We start from the raw sequence: 23930 nt of genomic DNA on the forward strand, positions 1-23930 counted from the left end.
ATATAATAATGATCATTTTGACAAAAGGAAAAAAAAAAAGAAGAGTACTGTGCTATTAGTACTAGTACTTGTATTAAACTAGTAATATATTTTGTATATATATATATATATATATATATATATATATATATATATATATATATATAATAATTATATTATAATATTCATATATGTAATACAATTAATATAATTATATATAATATTAAAAAATGAATTCAATTATTAATATATTGTGTGTGTGTGTGTGTGTGTATATATGTGTGTATGTGTATATGTATATATATATATATATATATATATATATATATATATATATATATATATATATATATATATATATATATATATATATATATATATATATAATATATCATTTATAAATATTATATATATATATTCATATATGTAATACAATTAATATTATTATATATAATATTAAAAAATGTATCCAATTAATATTATTATTATATAATATTAAAAAATGTATTCAATTAATATTATTATATATAATAATAAAAAATGTATTCAATTAGTAATATATTGTGTATGTGTGTGTGTATATGTAAGTGTATGTGTGTGTGTGTGTTATATATATAAAATATTAATATATGTCATATAATTAATATATATAATATTAATAAATGAAACCAGTAATATATTTTGTGTGTGTGTGTGTATATATATATCTAATAATATAATATAATGTTATAATAGTGATATATTTAATATATATACCGTATATACTCGAGTATAAGCCGAGATTTTCAGCCTCTTTTTTGAGGCTGAAAGTGCCCCCCTCGGCTTATACTCGAGTCATCGCTGTCTGCCCGCTCGATCAGCGTGTCGAGCAGACAGACAGCGGCCATTCTGATTCAAAAGCCGCGCCTCCGGCTCCCCCTTCGCCTGTGATAGGCGGAACACTGAATTTCCCAGCAGCCTGTGTTCCGCCTATCACGGACTTCGTATCATCCTCGTACTACGGACGAGGATGATACGACGTCTGTGATAGGCGGAACACAGGCTGCTGGGAAATTCAGTGTTCCGCCTATCACAGGCGAAGGCGGCGGCGCAGCTTTTGAATTTTACAATGGCCGCCGACGAACGAAGAGGGCACGGGACGGAGGCAAGGCACAGGACGGCACGGCACGGGACGGGACGGGACGGGACCGGAGGCAAGGCACGGCGGCGAGGCACGGCGGCGAGGCACGGCGGCGAGGCACGGAGGCAAGGAGGCTCGGCACGGGACGGAGGCTCGGGACAAAGGCTCAGGACACAGGTAGGCTGGACACACACACACACACACACACACACACACACACACACACACACACACACACACACACGGATACACACACACACACAGGGATGGATGGATGGATGGAGACACACACACACAGGGATGGACGGACACACAGGGATGGACGGACACACAGGGATGGACGGACACACAGGGATGGACGGACACACACACAGGGATGGACAGGCATGTCTTACCCTCGGCTTATACACGAGTCAATAAGTTTGCCAGTTTTTTTGGGGGTAAATTGGGGGCCTCGGCTTATATTCGGGTCGGCCTATACTCGAGTATATACGGTAATACAATATAATATTAATATAGTAGTTAAAACTTTGTATTTTTTTATATTTTTATTTTTGTCAGCTTTTATTTTTATTGGATTTTGATTAGAGACACACACCCCAGCCAACTTGTAAGATTCAGCCTTGAGATATAGTACACACAGAAAGCACAGCCTTCCCGCTCAGTGCGCCTGTTTTTTCTATTCTTTGTTTCGAACACAACAAGTTTCAAACATAACAGACGGTAATGTTCATCAGATCAAGGTACTCGGAGTTCATATATAATCCACAGGGTTTATTTAATAAAAATCAAGTGGTTAAGTATACAACAATAGTAGGGCTTTATAAGCTGAAACGCGTTAGTTTCTGCTGTATACTGGACCACTTGATTTTTAATAAATAAACTGTGCAGATTATGTATGGACTCCAGCGTTGACATTATGGAGTATCAAGTGGATGGCAGGAGGCTAGCTGGCAGACTGAAACCTGTTGCATGATAACAGCCAGGGGGGTAGAGCTAAAGCTCATTTGTTCAGTTGGATCATATCAAGGTGGTAACAGATTGTGAACGGAAAATTGTTCATGTATGAAATCTTGAACATATCAGTTATATATTATGTGTCCAAAACCGAGTATCTTGTACAGTCTGCACTGTAGAGTCATGCCTGACATATGTGATCTCAGGTCATGGGGTCTATTTATATGGTGCCCAATTTCTCTTTTCCAAATTAAAACTGAATGAGTCAACAGGGGGTAAATAAAGAGGACCCAAGAGAGGAGGGGACAAGTATTCAAAGGATGATAGGAAAGGGAATAACCAGAGGAGGGGAAACTAGGAGGTGGGTGTAGGGTGTAAATAACAAGAGCGTCAGAGATGCACCACCCCTGGATCATCGCTAGGCTGGGGTTTTGGGGTCAGACTGGATTGTTCCAATGTTTTGAGACTGTGGTTTTAAGCTGGCTTTCCTTAGTCCACAACAGAAGGTGGGTTGGGGGGGGGGGGGGGGGGCAGTACACTTTTGATAGAAGAGAAGTGGGTGAAGTCTAGCCATGGATACCAAATAATGTCTTGGTATAGGGTGGATTTTTCCAATGTCTTGAGCCTTTGTCCATGGATTCTTCTGATTCAGACTGTGGTCTTAAACTGGCTTTCCTCAGTCTACAACAGAAGGTGGGTTGGAGGGTCAGTATATGTTTGTAAGAAGAGGAGCGGGTGAAGTTTAGCCATGGGTACCAAGTATTGCCTTGGTATAGGGGGGATTGTTCCAGTGTCTTGAGCCTCTCATCCATGGATTCTGCTGATTCAGACTGTTCTCTTAAGTTGGCTTTGTTTATTAGTCCACAACAGAAAGTGGGTTGGAGGGTCAGTACATGTTTGTAAGAAGAGGAGCAGGTGAAGTCTAGCCATGGATACCAAGTATTGCCTTGGTATAGAGTGGATTGTTCCAATGTCTTAAGCCTCTCATACATGGATTCTCCTGATTCAGATTGTGGTCCTAAATTGGCTTTGCTTAGTCCACAACAGGAGGTGAGTCAAAGGGTCAGTGCACTTTTGTAAGAAGAGAAAAGGGTAATGTCTAGCCATAAATATTGAGCATTGCCTCATTACTTCGATTTTACATAGAAGCATTACTGTAATGCACCACCTCAATCTCTTGTCTGTAACCTAGTAATCTTGGAACACCCCTGCTTTTAATCCTGGAACACCATGCATGCAATCTCACACATACAGTAAACCCTCTAAACTAAAAAAAAATTTCAGTACTCAGAAGTTTCTCAATGACACCAAATCATATTCTAGACCAGTGATGGCGAACCTTGGCACCCCAGATGTTTTGGAACCACATTTCCCATGATGCTCAACTACACTGCAGAGTGTATGAACATCATGGGAATTGTGGTTCCAAATCATCTGGGGTGCCAAGGTTCGCCATCACTGTTCTAGACTGTCCTAAAAATCTGATTAGTGTTCCAGGAAACTGAAAGAGAGAAATTTCCACAGCATAGGCATCAGGAAGTATACTTCTACTGACTCTTTAAGGTGCACAATGGAGTGCGCAGAAGTTAGATTAAAGTAAATTGAGCAAACCTTTCTATCTTAGCACTTGCAACGTGCTGGAATACAGTCAGTGCTTGTGGGTGGAGAAACAGTGAGGCTAACAGCCGCACCCTATGCAAATCAATGGTTGCTGCTGCTGTTGTTCACCAGTGGTTACAAGCAAATAGGGCTTCTGTCTGGCCCCGGAGACTGACCATTTGCATTCAGGACCAGCGGTTATGGACACCCAATCATCCAGATTGCATGCGGAAATATCATAGAGCGCTGCTGCGTCCAGATTCAGAGTTTAGTCGCATTTGAATGCTGCTGTCTAGCTGCTTCTAGTCATCTGTATGAATTAGTTCTAATAGCTCACTGCTTGGTTTCACATGCTGTTTAGAATTACTCTTTATAAAGAATAAATAACATAGCACAGGGTTTCTTCTGACTTTATTCCGGATTGATCTAGTAGCTTAATAGAAGAAGAATGAAAGAGAGAGGAGATAATAAGAAAAGAAAATACGGTACAACAAAGAATACTCCAAGAGTGGCACACTTACAATAGGGGAACATTGATAAGGACTCATCAAATGTTTTTATGTATTACAAATACAGTTACATATTTCGTGAAAGTCTAAAGGAGTAAAAAAAAAGTAAAATGATGGTAATCGTCTCTTTAAACTTCATTTCTTTCAGAGCCTACTTTTTTCACATTCATATGCAATATGATTCTGATACATTTAGTGAATACATAGATAAACACAACATATGTGGGACAAAATGATTTGCGGAGGTGTGACCAGATTCTAATGGCCCGTACACGCGATCCGAAAATCGGACGAAAAATACCGATTTCAAATCGATCGTACGATAATCACATTCTTAGTACAGAGATTTCGAGAGCCAATCACGACAGTTCAACCGATTATTATCCAATCAGACAAACGGAAAAATGTTTCTTGTATGACACCAGATTGTACAATTTTTGTATAATCAGTACAGTTGTCATCCGAAAATACAATAGAAATACACTACAAAACGTGACATCGCTTTTTTTTATTTTATTTTATTTATTTTGTCGTACGAGAATTTTCGTAAACTTTAGTAACCTCTCCATTCAAAAAGTGCAGTGCTAGTTCTAGGCTTTCCTGCTGGACAGCCCAGCATGCACACACACACACAATAAGGCATTGGTTCTCAATCAGGGTTCCGTGGAACCCAGGGTTCCTCCAGAGGTTGCAAAAAGATCCAGAAAGTCGACAAAACAAACAGAGATTTCACCGTTCCAAGTCAAAACCACTGACAGGCTGCTAGCTCTCCAAATGGATGGGGGTTCCAGGTGCAGGCTGATTGCATAAGCCAAATGTGTAGAAACAGAACGAAACTCTGGATAGCCGCACTCCGGATTGTGCAAAAGTTAGATGCCTTTATTTCTTCAAAATGCAAGTGCAAAACTCCATTGAACAAAACGTCACAGCAAAAAGGGAACAAAAAAAGATTTTTGAATAAAATTGCTAACGCGTTTCACGCTACAAACAGCGCTTACTCATAGCTTTTTTGTTCCCTTTTTGCTGTGACATTTTGTTCAATGGAGTTTTGCACTTGCATTTTGAAGAAATAAAGGCATCTAATTTTTACACAATCCGGAGTGCGGCTATCCAGAGTTTCGTTCTGTTTCTACACATTTTCCTCCAGAGGTTGTAGGGGTTCCTTCAGCATTGGGCAATTTCTACCTCTCAGATAAGTTCCCACCGACACCATTGATCTTTTTAACTATCTGTAAGGAGGTAATTCTTCTCAATGACCACAAGTGTAAAGACCATTCTTACCACTGACCATCACACTAATGTATCATGAGTTATAGATTTCAAATTTTGAGCAGGGGTTCTGAGACTGGAGAACTATTTCAAGGGTTCCTCTGTGTTGAAAATGTTGAGAAAGGCTGCACTAAGGTATGAAATCACTCTGTATCAGTGTTAATTTTGGCAGCAAATTTCGATTTAGTTTTAGTCTTACTCCCTGTACACACGGTCGGATTTTCTGGCGGAAAATGTGCGATCGGATCGTGTTGTCGCAAAATCCGATCTTGTGTGGGCTCCATCTGACTTTTTTCCATCTGAATTTCCGACGCACAAAGTTTGAGAGCAGGATCTAAAATTTTCCGACAACAAAATCCGATCGCATAAATTCCGATCATATGTTGACAATTCCGACGGACAAAGTGCCATGCATGCTCCGAATAAATTACGAGACAAAAGCTATTGGCTACTGGCCCATTTATAGTCCCGTCGTACGTGTTCTATGTCACCGCATTCAGAACGATCGGATTTTCCGACAACTTTGTGTGACCGCGTGTATGCAAAACAAGTTTGGACCAAAATCCGTTGGAAAAAATCAGGCGCATTTTGTTGCTGGAATGTCCAACCGTGTGTACAGGGCATTAGTCTTGGGACTAAAATGGCATTTTAGTTTTAGTCCCATTTTAGTCTTCTGAAAGTCATATTTAGTCAACTAAATCTCCAGTACATTTTAGTCGACTAAAACTCATTTAGTTGTCAAATGGGTGTAATTAAATTGCAGTGCATTAGTTAACATTCCTCTACAATTTCCAAACTCCTTATATACTGCTGGAGTGAAAAATGTCATATGTTATTATTTAAGGTATTGAGGTATGAAAATGCACTACAGACCAGTGTTTATTTTGAAGTCTTTAGTCTTAAGCCGCGTACACACGGGCGGACTGTATGGCCAACTTAGTCCGTCGAAACACATTTCAGCGGACAATCCGCTCGTGTGTGGGCTTCAGCGGACTTTTTCAGCGTGCAGTCTGGCGTACTAAGTATTTCGGAATTTCCGTAATACTGTCCGTCATACTTTGGTTTCAGCGGACAATCCGCTCGTCAGTAGGCTAGTTCGACGGACTAAGAATGGCGCATGCTCAGAAAGGATTTACACGGCGAAAGGTTGCATTGCTGTGCATTATGACTTCCTATTTCTAGTCCCGTCGTACGTGCTGTACACGTCATCGCGCAAGCTTTCGACGGACTGTTTGTGCATCCGTGTGTGGTCAAGTCCGTTCATTCGAAAGTATGACGGACTGTCCGTCGGATTGTATGACGGACTCAGTAGGCCATGCAATCCGCCCGTGTGTACGCGGCTTTAGTCTTTTGACTAAAATGCCATTTTAATTTTAGTCTCATTTTAGTCTTTTGACTAAAATGCCATTAACATTTTAGTTGTAGTTTAGTCATCTGAGTTGTTTTAGTTTTAGTCGTATTTTAGTTGACTAAAATAGTATTCATTTAGTCGAATAAAATGTTTTAGTCATTTTAGTAGATGAAATTAACACTGCTCTGTATTACCTATTTATTTTACCTATTTATTTCTAAAATGTTCATTTCAAATAAAAATAATCAATTTATAAAGATCAATTTATGCACTAGTAACTTGCCCACTACGCTCTATATATATGTTAGTTGTTACCTTTATCAGTCGCTGTACTGAATTTAAGCCATTTTTAGAATGATGTCATTTTTAACAAGTTAGCAAAAGCATAAAAAGCCCATTGGTGTCCAGTGATTGGGCGGTGTGTGTGTATAGCCAAAACTAGCTTTAAAGCATACATGGAGACAGCACTTTTTAATAGCTTTAGATATAGCAGAGTTTAACCCTCTGCAGGTTTTTTTTTTCTTTTTTGCTGTCTGTGGTCCATCAGGGAATATTCTATTTCTTGTCCCATAGATGCAACAGAAAGTTAGAGGAAATTTCCCAAAGTGAATAAATTTCCCTTTTAGAAAGTTATCCCCAAAATATATGTTCCCATAGGGAGAGGTCCCCTTACCTTTTGTTCTAGGGACAACTCTAAAATGTTGGTTTTCTCATTGCGTTCTTTTCCTTTAGAATGGTCCCCAAGACAGGGAGGGGTCAGTCTCTCCAATAAGAACACAAGACAGCAATAAAAACGTGACAAGAGGTCTAACCCTTACCAACTCAATCCAGAATTTTAGAAAAAGTTTTTTTTTTTTTTTTTCTAAGGAGACACTTTAGGCTGGCCATAGAGGGGTGCGCACTTTTTTATGTTCGGTAGCTGGGATGGAGAATCCTGAGGTATAAAGTACAATATTAATCAGAGAACCTTCTTTTTTTATTTTAAATCCTTTATTTAAGGAGTATAGCATCAATGGACTGTACAAAATGAAAAGCATCATTAGAAAACATACAAACACTTGCATCATGACCATATGTAGAAGGTATCAGTTCCACCAAGGCAATAAGGTTAAATAGATCACTGCAGGGACATGCAAGTAAAGAGTCCATATACAGACATATTCAGCTGCTAGGGCGAAGAGAGCAGTAGTCATAAGGTTGAGCATATATAGATCTCTGTAACTTAAGTGCTTGAAGCACATGGCCATAACTGTAATAAGGGCAGGATACAACATTTTCAATGTTACTGAGGGATATAGTGGAACTAGAAAGTAAGAATAAAGCCTCATACACACGATCGGACTTTGCACAAACTTTCTCGTGAACTTTTTTACAAAGGGCGTTGGCCGTGAACTTGTTAAGCATACACATGGCTGGACTTTTTCAGCCAACTTTCACCAAATCACGTGCTTTTTCTGATCTTTACCGCCACCTTTGGTCAACTTCTGTATTGTTGTCTGATCTTTTGCATTGGTTCTGAGCATGCGTGTTTGTAAAGTCCGATGGTTTTCTGTACACATATTGGACTATGCTCCATCAGACTTGCCGAAAAGTTTGTCCGTTCCCACAGCCAACAAAAGTCTGATGAAAACTGAAAAAGTTTGTCCGATGGAGCGTACACACGGTCGGATGTTGCCTTAAAACAGCTAATTTGCATGTTTGTCAAAAAGTCTGATTGTGTGTACGGGCCTTTAGAAGCAGCAGACAGGATTGTGGTAGAGGGAGGGATAGAGGGGCAAATATAGAAAACAAAAGGGGGGTGGGGGACAGTGAGAAGGTGGGGTGGGGACAGGACAGGACAAGAAGTAAGGGGAAAAAGGGGAAGCCATGTTGGCACAATAGGATGGAAATAATAGAGTAAAGAAAATGTAATTGTCTGCTAGAGTCCTCTTCAAAAAGAGCCCTGCCTTCATCTGAGTAAACAAACATATTCCAATGGATCCAAGTTTTGGAGTATTGTTCATGTTAATTTTGAGCAGAAAGTACGAAGTCTTCCACCTGATTTGTCTCCACCCTATGAAGCCATAGTGAAATAGAAGGAGGCTGAGGGTCTTTCCATCTCAAAGAAATGTGCAACTTGGTGGTGTTCAGAAGGTTGCGTAATACAGATTTCTTATAGGTCTTAGCAGGGATGTACGAAAGATGTAGAAGAAGGAAGGAAGGATCCATGGGGATCTGATAATTCGTACATTTTTAAGAGATTCTGTGGACCTCCCTCCAGAAGATCTCTAATCTCTAGATCGTGGACAAGACCAACATTTTTGCAATGACCCCTGTTCCTTCCAGCAGATCAGAGAACTTTTATTCCGTGTAGTTCACCTGTATTTTAGCCTGTTCTTCCTCTATATGTATTATATAGTAAGATATTATTAGAAAGGAGACGCATGTACTGTACGTGAGACTCTCAGTATTACATGATTTCCTCCCTCTGCCAGGAAAGTTGACAAAAGTGTGGTTGCAATCAGCAATTTCTACTTGTTCTCATTTGAAATTGTCATTCGATTTTTTAATTAGATTAGAGTACCCCTTTAAGAGTCCGCCTAGCCTTTTCTTCCCTTATCATTGGACCAGTCGTTTCCGCCTCACTTGACTGTCCCCTGAGAGATGAATGCCAGCGAGCGTGGCACAGATGGGGCCTGATACTTGAAAGTCATCTGCATATGAAGAATTCAAATCTTTAGCCTGGCTGATTTGAACAGAAAGCCAATTACGGGACTGAGTTCGTTTTGAAATGGAGCTGTAATTTGCAGCTTGTGAAATTAATCCTTTAAAGAGCACAGTGGCAAACACGCTCTGGCTCATATCAAGTGCCGGCATCCTGAAGTCCCTTCATTTGCTTCTTCACTGTTAATACAATTAATGAAGAGGTGTTGAACCGTCTCACCCGGAGAGAGGGGATTTAAACCCGATCTGTGATTACAAGACTGGACTACAAAGGGGGGAGCGAGAATACCCAGAATGGCCTGCAGGTGTAGGCTCTCACCTCCCCGGCCTAGACTATAATAAGGAAATTCAGTTGATGTCATTTTCTTTTCTTTTTTTTTTTTCCATAAAAGTTTTTATTTTCATAAAGGAGAAAAAATACAGATTGCATTTCAGAGTATGCCAGAATTACATTCAGATAGATAGCAAACAAGTATCCCATACATTGATAACTGTGTAGCAATCATGTTTCTAGGTTTGTGATTTTTTGATCAATCAATACTCGTCGTCTGGAAAAATACCCTTACCCTAGGAATTCTGTCTAAAAATAGGAATATAAACTTTGGAGGGGAGAGAGGGAAGGAGAGGTATCCTAGATGTCAGCATTCGCGCTATAACAAAGTCTATCCAAAAAAAAAAGAAAAAATCGGTGGCGCTTTGTGAGATCGGGGTCAGATTGGACAACCCTGTGCTACAGGGTGGTCTCTCCTGGGCATCAAGCGTGTGGTGTGGCATCAGATTTTCCTGACAGCTAGCATGCTCAAGACGGTCTTCTGTGTATGGGTATGGGGGGTATGCGTCTGGCGTCAAGTCATAGGGCATGCGGGTAACAGTAGAGGTATCTGGAATGAAAAGGGAAAGGGGAAGGGGATATGAGGGAGGGGGATAAGGCGGGCACGTAAGGGAGGACAGGGAGAGGGAAGGAAGGGAAGGGATAAGGACCTTCGTGAACGACTCTCTGACTCCCACCGAGACAAACCATCGACAGGGGTCAAGTATGGTAGCTTTGTCTCCGGAGGTGGACTCCCCCGTTAGTGTTGAGGCTGCTATGAGAGGCCCGTCCAGTCCCGGCTTTTTTTTTTTTTTTCTATCCAACAAATACATTTTTATTAAAGATTTTTCATGAACCACATGTTCTGGACTTTCAACCTTCTGGAAGGACTTATATGCCTTTTTTTGACCACAAACTTCACCTACCAATACTTCACACTCTGGAAGTTGGACTTTTAGGAATCCTTAATAACCATGTCCCTCATACACACGCCAGGACTTTTTTACGTATCCTGTTATTTTATGCACATAAAGCCATCTTACTGCATTGGAAGGATGTGGGCCCCCTCTCAGCCCACGCCTTCTTTCGCACTGTTCATGGGGTCCTCCCCAAATTTAAATTGATATATAAGAGTAGGGCATGCCCTCAGAAATTCACCAAAATATGGCAACCATGGCTAGATGTCTCGGAGGGTTTCTGGGGGGATGTCCTTTCTTCAAAGCTCGCCCAATGAGTCCTCCACTAATGCAATCCAGTAACACTATTCGGCAAGATGCCAAAATAAATAACCAGAGAATGCCTTATATGAAACTTCCAATGCCAGGGGGGATCCTGCTTCTCGCTATGTGTTCGTATGTGCTGCAGGCTTGCGTGAGTGTAAGTATGAATGCACAAATGTACTATGTAGGGGGTTTTTTCTGTTTCATACAGACTGCTAAATTGATCTATTCTACGTGCTATGATTGGTTCTGCTCTGTGCACCCTACACACATGTCTGTCCCTGTTGTTTGTCGGTTCTAAAACCAAAATTAACACCTTTTAAAAAAAAATGTAAAAAAGATTTGTCATCAACAGTTGGTAACTTTACAGTACAGTGCAGCAACACGGAAAAATTTACTTTTTCCAAAAAAAGGAAAAATACCTCAACCACGAAACTTCAAGAACCTCTGCAAACGACCTTTTATCTAGCATTAAGCCCAAGTAGCCTATCCATAATCATATCCATCGGGGCGAGCCCTGGGAAGATGCCACTTTCAAAATGCTAGAAAAATTAGAAATCTGTTGCTTTGTAATGCTTTTGTTGCTAAAGCAAAATGTTTTCCACTAAAGTGAATCATCAGTGACTGTGCTAATCTTCTGAGCACACATTCAAGTGAATTGCTTAAATGGATATTTAAAGTAGACTCTGATCTCTTGCAGCATCTTTGTGTTCACTTCCTGTCTTCATGCACTCTAGCAATGGTTGCCTGGCAAGTTCCCTGATGGTGATGACAGTGGACCATGCCTATGCAAAAACTGTTGGAACAGCAGTTTTTATTTTCCATTGGGAGAGCGTGTGGCAGAGTGCAAACACAAGGGAAGAAAAGAGAGAGAGTGCATTGCATGAACAAGAGATTTCTAGTTCTTGATATGGGGACTCCATTTGTTTTCCTTTTTCAAGCTTCTTTTGCTTTAATGATAACACACTTCCTGTCCCTGAGTGGCTACATCACTCTTCCACTATAGCTATGGAGGGAGCCATGGTTATCACCCTAGGCTATTCTCGTAATATAAAACTCTGGTTAGGCCACATCTTAAGTATGGCGTCCAGTTTGGGTCACCAATCTTCAGGAGGGAGGTGCGGTAACTAGAGAGAGCCAAGGAGGGCAACAAAGATAGGAAGGGGGCTGGAGGACCTCATGTATGAGGAACGACTGGAAACATTAAACGTATTCTCTTTGGAGAAGAGACCCTTAAAGCAAAAGTAAACCCATCCATAAAACAGTTTAATTTCTGCCACGTGCGATGTAATACTCCCATTGGTTGTGCTCTCAACCAAACTGTCAAACCATCCAATGGCTGGTGTCATAACCGATCACATGTGCAGCATCATGACAGTTGTAGATTAAACAGAGGCAAAGATGGCAGCTTCCTTGGCTGATAACAATAGGGGGGTTTACCTACACTCTAAAAGGGAGATGACCACAATATACAAACCTTTAAAGTGGGTCAAAAGGCAAAACGTTTTGTTTTACATTAATGCACTCCCTGCATTAACAAATTTTCAAAGGCTTTTTTTTTCTAGTAATATCAAGAATAATATTATTATGCTTTTTTTTTATTTGGGCAAGTTACCACAACACCATTATCCTGTAGTTTTTAAGATCAAAGATACAACTATGTTGGTGTTCCTTGTCAATTTTACATTGTATTTTTTAAAATGTAACTGCCTACTCCCAAACTGTCATTTGAAGTAAAACACATAGCCAAGTATTATTCTACACAATTGTTTTTATTGTTCATTAAAAAAAAGAAAACAAATAAAATTAGAAATGCTATCTGCCAATAGAACTTAACCAAAAAGTGCATTCTATGCATCCAAAAATATAGAAAATATACCAAATCAAGTCATTACTCAACCAAAAAATCACGTCAAAGCAATAACTCCAAGGCCAATAATAAATAACACGCTATCTCCTCCGATTCCGCAACATGTCTGGTTGATGAACGGGCATTCAAAAACAAACTGAAAAGTGTGAAACGAAAGGCGCAAAATGAAAGGAGCGAATAAACACTCACCAAACTTCTACTAACACGAAATTAGCAGAAGGAGCCCAAAGGGTGGCGTTAAAGAGCTAAAAAACGACGTAGTATGTCACTACTTTCGTAATTGTTGGCCAACAATTGTGTGGCACTGTGTATGCAAGACAAGTTTGGGCCAACGCCTTTCAGACAAAATTCCACGGTTTTGTTGGCCAACAATCTGATCGTGTGTACGGGGCTTTAAGAATGAAGGTGAATGTGGTTAAATTTCAAACTGTCTAAGGGATTTTTTTATGTTAGAGTAGTAAGGATGTGTAACTCCCTTCCACAGTTGGTGAAGTCAGCAGGGAGTGTAGATCAATTCAGAAAAAATATTTAAATGTGTTTCTTTAGCAAACACAATATACTGGGGTATTGAAAATGGCACAAACACATGAAGGTTGAACTGGATGGACCGGTGTCTTCATTCTGTTTCAAACTTTTTATTGAAGGTTTTCACAAAGAGTAGAAAAATAACACTGAAGATATTTAAGTAATACACAGTTTACACAATCTGAAGTGCTCGTTTATTAACCAAAGAAAGCGTTTGCTGGTGTCTTCATTCAACCATACCAACTAATGACTATGATATAGACTACAGACATGTCCATTAAATGGAGGGCAGGGTAATTGGTAGTTTACAGAAGACAGCTAGGAAGGAAGATATTCTTCAGTGCACTTTACAGGAAGTGACAAGGAAATTCTGGCAGGATCAACAGGTATTTTCTGTATTTGCTAAAAATGTTCTCAGTTTAAAAAAAAAGAAAACAAATGCAGCCATAGCATCTAAAGACTGTAACTTGCAATAGATTACACTTTTTGTTATACTTCTTACTTGCCCATAAACCTCCCATTATGCCTGGATTGTATGCTTCAAAAATACACCCCAAAAGATGATGGTAAAGGAGATTATAGAAAGAATATATGTAGCAAAGTCCCGGGCCTCTTTAGGCCTTAGCCCTTGTACACACGGTCGGACATTCCAGTGGAAAATGTCCGATCGGACCGTGTTGTCCGATAATCTGACCGTGTGTGGGCTCCATCAGACTTTTTCCATCAGAATGTCTGACCAACAAAGTTTGAGAGCTGGATATAGAATTTTCCGACAAAATGATCCGATCTGACTTTTTCCGTTTGTTTGTAGAGAATTCCGATCGGACAAAGTGCCACGCATTCTCAGATCATATTACGAGACCAAAGCTATTGGCTACTAGCCTGAACGAACGTCATCACGTTCCGAATGATCGGATTTTCCAACAACTTTGTCCGACCGTGTGTATGCAACACCAGTTTCGGACAAAATCCGTTGGAAAAAAATCAGACGGATTTTGTGGTTGGAATGTCCGACCGTGTGTACAAGGGCTAATAGTTACCTCCAGGGTTAGGGATAGCTGACATCCTTCAGTGTGGAGTGTGATTTACAAGGCATGGTGGGTGTAATGCAAGATGAACAGGTGGGCGCCAGACAGTTTTTGAATGCAAAAAGATGTATTGTCTCTTAAACAGAACTGTGGGAGAGAGGGTTAGGGCCAGGACACGCTTAGATAGATGCAAATATAATTGGCAGACTCCAAGACATCTATAGGTAAACAGTTATACAGGTGAAGGCCTCCAGCCGGACACCACTTCTGTAAAGGTAGGATCACTGTCTACTATGGCAACGATCTTGTAGCTGTTACTAACGGTAATTGTATTTTCTCTTTACCCCACACTTACTGTGGGTCTTCACTCAATGAGCTTCCAGTCTTCCGCTAGACTTCAGATCCACTAGCCAATGGATCCCCTGAGCTCTTTCACAGTAGCACTCAGTATCTTCCTCAAGCGCCACCCCCGCTTCCTCAAGCGCCACCCCCACTTCCCTGCTCGGTCCCTGGCTTGACACTCATAGATACTCTTCAAGCATCACCCCTGCTGTCATGTTAGGTCCCTGGCTTGGCACTCCACAAGCGTCAAGTTTCACCGTCCCCAGCTAGTGAGAAGTCGGCTCTCATCTCAGCTTACTCACAATGGTCTACGGTAGCAAGGTGGATGATCCCTTAGTGGCAACAGCTTTCCCCATACCTCCGACCATGACTGGTTCCCAGGCCAGCGGAACCGTTATTTCTGGTTGGACTACAAGCCCGCAGTCCCAACCCTACGCTGCTTTTCCTGCTTCTGGATAGGCCCTCAGATAGCCTAGCAGCCAGATGTCCCCAGGATATGCCTTAGGTTTTTGGCCTAGCAGCCCGGGGCAATACAACACACATCCACCCAGACAGCTGTCCAGGTGGCGCAGTCCAGGGCAGGTGGAAGCCATACAAAATGGTGAAAGTGATATGGAATTGATTCTGCTATGTCAATATTTCCCTCATTTCCTTAAATGTGTACCTTTTTTGTGCTCGCAGGTACCTATGTGATGACAATGACCGCACACGATGCTGATGATATCAACACATCAAATGGGATCGTCATGTACCGCATCATGACTCAGAGTCCGCAGAGCCCCTCCCAGGATATGTTTGTGATCCACAGTGAAACGGGAGTCATTAATACAGTGGCGGCAGGTCTGGACAGAGAGGTGAGAGGGTCTTTCATTGCTTCTGTGTCTTCAGGTGATGGATAAGCATTCGTATTTTGAGATCTTGCAGACACTACTTTACTGAAGTGTACTAGACTTGGCTAACAGGGCTGATTGAGAAGGGAGAGTTGGAATCAAGCTGTCAGCTACTCTGTGGGGGGGGGGGGGGGGAGATCAGCTGTGCATGGTAGCCAATTGGCTTCTAAATTCTGCTTGTTCAATTAAGCTTTGACAATAAGCCCTCGTTCACACTAAACGCTGGTTTGAAATCGTGCTAGTTCAGCTGAACTCGCACGATTTCAAACTGGCATTTCAGTGCGAGTCCTGGGGGCGATTTGAAAGACATTTGTGGTGGTTCATGCACAGATGTCTATTGAAATTGCCCCCTAAGTCACCAAAAGTGTGCTGGAACTACTTTTGGAAATCGATGCAGCGCCACAAAGTCGGAGTCGCACCAATTGGGACAGTGCCGTTGCCGATTTTCAAATCCAGTGGCAGCTCGTGTTTTTTTGCTTGGGGGCGGCAAACAACCACCCCCCCCCACGGCACCTCAAAGCCCCCCCACACCCCAGCTCACTGTCTGCCAGTCGGTCCACTTACCCCATCTAGGCTGAAGGCATCAGGCAGCGGCAGACATTAAGGAGCGGCAGGGATCGGGGCATCAGCGGACATCAGGCTGCGGCGGGCATCGGTTAGCGTCTCCTGTGTCTTCTCCTCCTCCTCGCTTCTACGGTGCATCTCCTCCCCTCCTCCTAGGCATCCAGTAGAATCTCCTGTCCTTCCAGCCAATCGGGTGACGAGCATCAGATCCACTTCCCGATTGGCCGGGAGGAGGATCAGTATTGCAACAGCGAATGTTCATTCACTGTTGTAACACCTGGGTGGGTTCATAGCGCAATGCTCTGCTCCATGAGCCCACCCTATTTTGAAGCCTATTAGAGCCTCTGGTGCTAGAGCCTAATCAGGTGCTTCAAAAAAACACCCACACTGCTGTAATTCAGGCGCCCGGTGCCCTGAAAGGGGCCGGACATATTAATAGGGGGTGTCGGCGGCGATGGATAGAGCATCGCATCGCTAGAAGGGGAAGGGGCTAGTGGCCATGGATAGAGGGCGCGGCGCTCGGGCGCCCCTAATGGACGGGCCGCCACTGGTCAAATCGCGCAGCTGTGAACGTGGGCTTAGACCTGTAAGCTGATTGGTTTCAATGCACAGCTGCACCAGATTTTGTACTCTCCAGTTTTAGTAAATCAATCAACAAGTATGTAATGGACAACAGGAGCTCCCAAACATTGCATATAAAGGGAAGAAAGTGACAAAATGTAGTGACTTCAAGTAGGGCTGCGGTAACACGCCTATAGGAATGTAGGAATGCTTTGTGACCCTTTTTTTTTTTTTTTTTTTTTTTTTTTTTTTTTTTTTTAGCACAGGGAAGCATAGTAAATGTGAGATCAGTGAACTATATAGAAAATCGGATTTGAATGGTGCTGCTGGCAAGGGGAGCAGAAGGAATAAGGGCATGGATTTGATATAGATGTTTCAGCACGCTTCACACACAAATGGAAAATAAATGCAATAAGGCTATGAAGCTGTAATGTACCTAGCTCTTGTCTGTTAGATGATTCACTTCTATTTCTCACGTCCAGAAATCGGCCCGGCTATATTACCCGAGCTCACTAGTAATCAGCCTCTACAAATTACCTGTGTAATGTATGCAAAGCTCATTAGCTCATAAGCTGCATGGCAAATCTGGAGGGAGCGTGTGCAGTGGGCTGGTTTTGATAAATTCAAGGCAAGTATGGATCTAGCCGCTGCCACCAGTGCAACAATTGACGTCAACGAAACCATGGAATACAAAAGAGGCAAAACAAAAGGGACTCGTCCATGTGAGGATTTTATTGGAAATGGGTTGATAGACCGTAGATAAGGGTTTCCATTGGAGTACAGTGAAGAGGTTACTCTTAAAAAATGTCTGCACATAACTTTGTTTTCTAGATATGACATATTCACTCCCTGGTTATCTTCTGCCTTGATTACTGCTTTTTACTGACCTGCCTTTACACAGGCTATCCCCCCTTCAGTCTATCATGAATGCTGCTCCTAGACTCTTACACCTTTCTACCCCATCCATGGCTGCTGCCAATCCCTTCACTGGCTTCTCAACTTATAAAATTCAAAATTCTAACCACATTATACAAAGCCATCCATACATAGTTACATAGTAGGTGAGGTCAAAAAAAGGCAAAAGTCCATTAAGTCCAACCTATGTCTGTGATTATGTGTCAGTATTACATTGTATATCCCTGTATGTTGCGGTCGTTCAGGTGCTTATCTAATAGTTTCTTGAAATTATCGATGCCCCCCACTGAGACCACCGCCTGTGGAAGGGAATTTCACATCCTTGCCACTCTTACAGTAAAGAACCCTCTACATAATATAAGGTTAAACCTATTTTCTTCTAATTTTAATGACTGGCCACAAGTCTTGTTAAATTCCCTTCAGTGAAAAAGTTTTATCCATATTGTGGGGTCACCAGTACGGTATTTGTGAATTCAAATCATATTCCCTCTCGAGCGTCTCTTCTCCAGAGAGAATAAGTTCAGGGCTCGCAACCTTTCCTCATAACTGATATCCTCCAGACCCTTCATTAGCTTTGTTTCCCTTCTTTGTACTCGCTCCATTTCCAGTACATCCTTCCTGAGGACTGGTGCCCAGAACTGGAGAGCATACTCCAGGTGCGGACCAGAGTCTTGTAGAGCGGGACAATTATCGTTTTATCTCTGGAATTAATCCCCTTTTTAATGCCAATATTCTGTTTACTTTGTTTGCAGCAGCTTGGCATTGCATGCCATTGCTGAGCCAGCTACTAGGACCCCCAGGTCCTTTTCCATCCTAGATTCCCCCAGAGGTTCTCCCCCCAGTGTATAGATTGCATTCATATTTTTGCCACCCAAATGCATTATTTTAAATTTTTCTACATAGAACCCCATTTGCAATGTGTTTGCCCACCCCATTCATTTGTTCAGATTTTTTGCAAGGTTTCCACATACTGCGGAGAAGTTATTGCCCTGCTTAGATAAATATTGTCCACAAATACAGAGATTGAACTGTTTACCCCATCCTCCAGGTTGTTTATTTTTATGTTTCATTAAACAGGATTGGTCCCAGCACAGAACCCTGGGGGGACCCCACTACCCACCCCTGACCATTCCAAGTACTCCCCATTTATCACCACCCTCTGAACTCGCCCTTGTAGCCAGTTTTCAATCCATGCCAGCGGATCTTATTTCGTACAGTAATGTTTATGGGGATCTGTGTCAAATGCTTTTGCAAAATCCAGATATACCACGTCTACGGGCCTTCCTTTATTTAGATGGAAACTCACCTCCTCATAGAATGTTAACAGATTGGTTTGGCAAGAATGGTTCTTAATGAATCCATGCTGATTACTGCTAATGATACCGTTCTCATTACTAAAATCTTGTATATAGTCCCTTATCCTCTCCAAGAGTTTACATACTATTGATGTTAGGCTAACTGGTCTGTAATTCCCAGATATGTATTTTGGGCCCTTTTTAAATTTTAGCGCTTCATTGGCTTTTCTCCAATTATCTGGTACCATTCCAGTCAGTAGACTGTCAGTAAAAATTAGGAACAATGGTCTGGCGGTGTGTGTATAATCCCCCAGCTACATCACCAACCTTATCTCAAGATATCACCCAAATCTTCCACTCTGCTCCCCTTACTTTTTGCTCTCTAGCTCCTTTGATACCTCCTCCCATGCTCCAAGACTTCTTCAGAGCCTCTCTCATCCTGTGGAACTCCCTACTCCAGTATGTCCAGTTAACTCTGCTTTTAGGCAATCCCTACCCCATCTCCACCTAAAAACTATACTTTGGCCACCTCCATCAGCTCATCCCCCTACAGCTGTTACCTTTTGTGCCACCTTCCACTCCCTTTAGAATCTATGCTCCATGAGCTGGGCCCTCCTATTCCTTCTCTAGTGAACTGTAATGTAACGGTATTCTCTCCTTTATATTATAAAGACATGCTGATAGGCCAATTGACTTCTGTCCAAAAATTGGCCCTAGTGTATGAATGGGGACCTTGGATAGGGACAACTGTAGACACTCACTCAGGTTGAACTGGATGAACTGGTGTCTTTATTCAACCTTACTAACTATGTGACTACCTATATATTTGATACAATGTTTTTCTCAAAAATAAAATTAATTTTCTGTTTGCAATAAATCATGTATTGTAATTTTCATTATGTGTCGATTTCGTCTCTATTTCGACATGGTGGCCCTCACTTAAAGTCCCAATTATCTCTCTTTTTCTATGAACCAATATAGGGATGGAGGCATGCCATGTGTATTTAAGCAAGTGTGCCAGGGCACATCCAATTCACTGCCAGGGGTCACATAAGGTAGAACTGAACAGGTCAGCCAAAGGGCTGCAGATAACAATTACAAATGGTTATCTTCTATGTGGTGTGTAAGGCAGGCCATACATGGAGCAAAAATACAATTAGCATCCTTCCCCCATCAACACTGACAGTGCAGACAGGGGAATCCACAATTTTCGTCTCCCAGCGGGGGGCAGGCGTAAAAAGCTGTCCCTGCAAGGAGAAGACAGCAATTATTGCTAGTGGCTATAGCAGCCCCGAGCAATAATCGCAAGAGAATCCAGCAGGCTGGTTATTCCCGAGTTGATCAATCAACTTGGTACATTCAGCCTGCCCATTAAAATGGGAGTAAACTCCCATTTCTGACTTTTACCCATAGGTAAGCCTATAATAAGGCTTACCTATAGGTACTGCAAATATATTTACTGTACATGCAGCCAGTAATGTCACCGGCGCATGCGCTCTGAAAAAACGGCCACCCGGACCGTTCCTTCAGAGTCCTGTGCCATAAGCAACCATTCTCGTGCGCATGTACGGGAGTAGGGATGTGGAAAATAATCATAGAATCAATGCATCTCGATGCAGCCTTTCACAATTCAGCATAGATGCGGGACAACCTTGCTGCATCAATTGAATGGATAACGTCATCCCGGCTCCCCCTGCCTCTCCTGAGACAGTCCTGCCAGTGCACTCTAAAGTTAAAACATATCACGGTCAGTCCCTCTGTTTCATGTATTCCTTCCTACGTGTGTAAGGGTTAATGTAAACCGACGCCTCTACCTTATTATCTCCGATCCTCCATCGCACTTTGTGGGAACAGTTTGGGGATGGCCCCTGCCTGTTCCAACATGACTGCCCACCAGTGCACAAAGCAAGGTCCATAAAGACATGGATGAGCGAGTTTGGGGTGGAGGAACTTGACTAGTCGACTAGTCCTGACCTCAACCTGAAAGAACACTTTTGGGATGAATTAGAGCGGAGACTGCGAGCCAGTCCTTCTTGTCCAACATCAGTGCCTGACCTCACAAATGCGCTTCTGGAAGAATGGTCAAACATTCCCATAGACACACTCCTAAACCTTGTGGACAGCCTTCCCAGAAGAGTTGAAGCTGTTATAGCTGCAAAGGGTGGGCCAACTCAATATTGAACCCTACGGACTAAGACTGGGATGCCATTAAAGTTCAAGTAAAGGCAATTATATATTATATATATATTTATTTATATATTTATATATATATATATATATATATATATATATATATAATATTATATATAATATCAATATCAATAAGAAATAAAAGCGATGGAGATCAGATCTTCCTGCTTTGTCTTTATTCAAACTTACATGTCACAAGAAACAAAAGATGATGGTTTCAGGCAACATTGCCCTTTCTCAAATTCACAAGAGAAAGGGCAGTGTTGCTCGAAATGGTCATCCTTTGTTCCTTGTGACATGTATGTTTGAATGAAGACAAAGCAGGAAGATCCATCCCTTTCATGTATTGCTTTGTTTGGGCACCCATTTGATGTCTTGAAGCACAGAAATCAAAACACATGCAGTATACATACATATATATATATATATATATATATATATATATATATATATATATACACACACACACACATATACTGTATGTGCGTGTATTTATTTTATGTGCAAAGATTTTTATTACGTTTCATCAAATTCAAGAAAGAAGAAACAACAATTTCAATCGCTCTGCCCCACGTAGCCTGAGCGTGATACCAGACCCGTGATCACACGGGCACACATATGGGAAATACATATAAAGTATCAAAATAACATCCAGAATAACAAACCCCAAAAAATTATTATACAAATACCATGAGATGGAAGAAAATAAACACTTTGCTCAGCGACCCCAAGCATGGGTATCAAAGAGCACCTAAGCCGTCGTCCAATCATTACTGTGACATGCCCCATTGCACAATACACAAGCAGGTGATAAACTGTAGTTCTGTCAACTGCTGGAGGGCCACAGGTTGAGCACCCATGTGATAAAGTAACCAAAATGATATAACAAAAATCTGAAAAAAAGGATATGAAAGAACAAAGAAACGAAAGGAAAAAGGAAGACAAGGAGAGAGAACTAGGAATCCTGATGGAGAGATGGCACAATTGCTCGAGTTTATTTTATTGATATTTCAAGTTCTGGTATTGCCGTGCCTACCCTCCAATGGAGTGATCAGGTCAAGGGTGTACAGTGATTTATACAACTTGAAAACACAACTCTAGCACTAAAGCATCTTCATTTTATCACCTCTGACAGATTTTCCCATCTGGCCCCTTCCCCCCGTAAAAAAATATATATATATATATAACCTTGAGTTTTTAATAGACTACATACAAGCGTGTGTTTTTTCTGTGGTCAGCAAACCCTGTGATTTTCTTAACCTACACTGGTATGGCATGGTTTTTCTTTTCACTGTCAATGAGTACAGGCTAAGCAATGCCTTTATCAGATGCTGGGTTAAGTAAAAAAAAAATTATATTCTATAATCACCATGCAAAAAAGGAAATAATAATGTTCCCACGTTGCAGTGTTTATTTCTGTAGGCCTGCCTAACATGGATTATTATTACTATTATTATAAAGGAGATATAGCAACAACAGTTTGGGAGGAAACCGGCGTACCTGGAGGAAACCCACGCAGGCGCAGTGAGGGCTGCCATGTCGAAATAGAGACAAAATTGATACATGAATGAAAATTACAATACATGATTTATTGCAAACGGAAAATTCATTCCAGATTATTTAGAAAAACATTGTATCAAATATATAGGTAGTCACATGACTTACACTAAAATATGCTGCTCATAGCATGCAATACAATTGATAAATAGATCTGAAAAATATACATGAAAGGATAAAAATACATAATGAGACCAGATATCTTTTGACATCTAGTGGCACCCAACACGTTTCTTGCCATTTCAGCCATTCATCAGGAATGTAATATACTAGAAAGGGAAATAAATATTGTTTGTTAAAGATATCCTCTAATAAAGGGGGAATGAAAAGATATATATATTCCAACAAATGGGAACAAAAGTGGATAACTTACTGCAGGGGCCTGAAAGCTGGGCCCTTATGTGACCCCTGTCTGACACTAGGGGGTTGATTTACTAAAACTAGCGAGTGTAAAATCTGGTGCAGCTGTGCATAAAAACCAATCAGCTTTTTTTTTAGCAAAGCTTCAGGCTGGGATCACCTCTAATACCGATGCTGCGCACAGCAGTTGTCCGGTGCGTCCCCGTTCTCCATTTCAGGGATGAATCAGGCACAATTTTTTGCCAGAATTCTGACCTGAAACAGACCCAAAGATGCACAGGACCCCCTGAGCAATCTGCTCCAGAGATGTGTGAACCTGCTCCATAGAGAACCAGTCACAATCTCCTGTCATGCGAATTGGATGTGGGTAAACCCACATCCAATTCGCACTAGCGTGAACCCATCCTTAGTGAACAAACTGAAGTTATAAGCTGATTGGCTACGATGCAGAGCTGCACCAGATTTTACACTCTCTAGTTTTAAAAAAAAATCATCCCCATGAGACTTTCTGAAGCTGTATGGTAACATCTACACAAGTATCAACCTCTGGGTCTGCTTTCGTGAGGGTCACTATTGTGGGCAGTATTGTATTCAGACGTTTATGTAGTTAAAACAGTACATGTAATGTTTGAATGAATGAGTGTTTTATATAGCGCTACCTATGCAAACTGAATCACACTTGGTAACAGGACCCCTCGCGGGCTTCGATCGCCACGCTTCAGGCACGGCCTCAATTTGCTCTGCAAATTTTTATTCTGACTCTATGTCCACTTGGATGGTGGAGCTTGAACCTGAACTCATCTTAGGAGACCTTCA

At 41.5% G+C, this 23930-nt stretch overlaps 1 protein-coding gene across 1 annotated transcript in view; it reads left to right on the top strand.

Moving 5' to 3' along the window:
• Nucleotides 1-23930, top strand: part of CDH4 (cadherin 4) — a 1072466-nt gene that overhangs the window by 953071 nt on the left and 95465 nt on the right. Inside the window, exon 7 of the mRNA XM_077460271.1 lies at nt 15464-15636. Within this exon, the coding sequence (XP_077316397.1) occupies nt 15464-15636 (173 nt within the window). The remainder of the gene's footprint in view (nt 1-15463; nt 15637-23930) is intronic.

This window comes from Lithobates pipiens, unplaced genomic scaffold (genome assembly GCF_037356315.1).
Source record: "Lithobates pipiens isolate NorthernLeopardFrog02 unplaced genomic scaffold, aLitPip1_a1.2 Scaffold_28, whole genome shotgun sequence".
Classification (NCBI taxonomy): domain Eukaryota; kingdom Metazoa; phylum Chordata; class Amphibia; order Anura; family Ranidae; genus Lithobates; species Lithobates pipiens.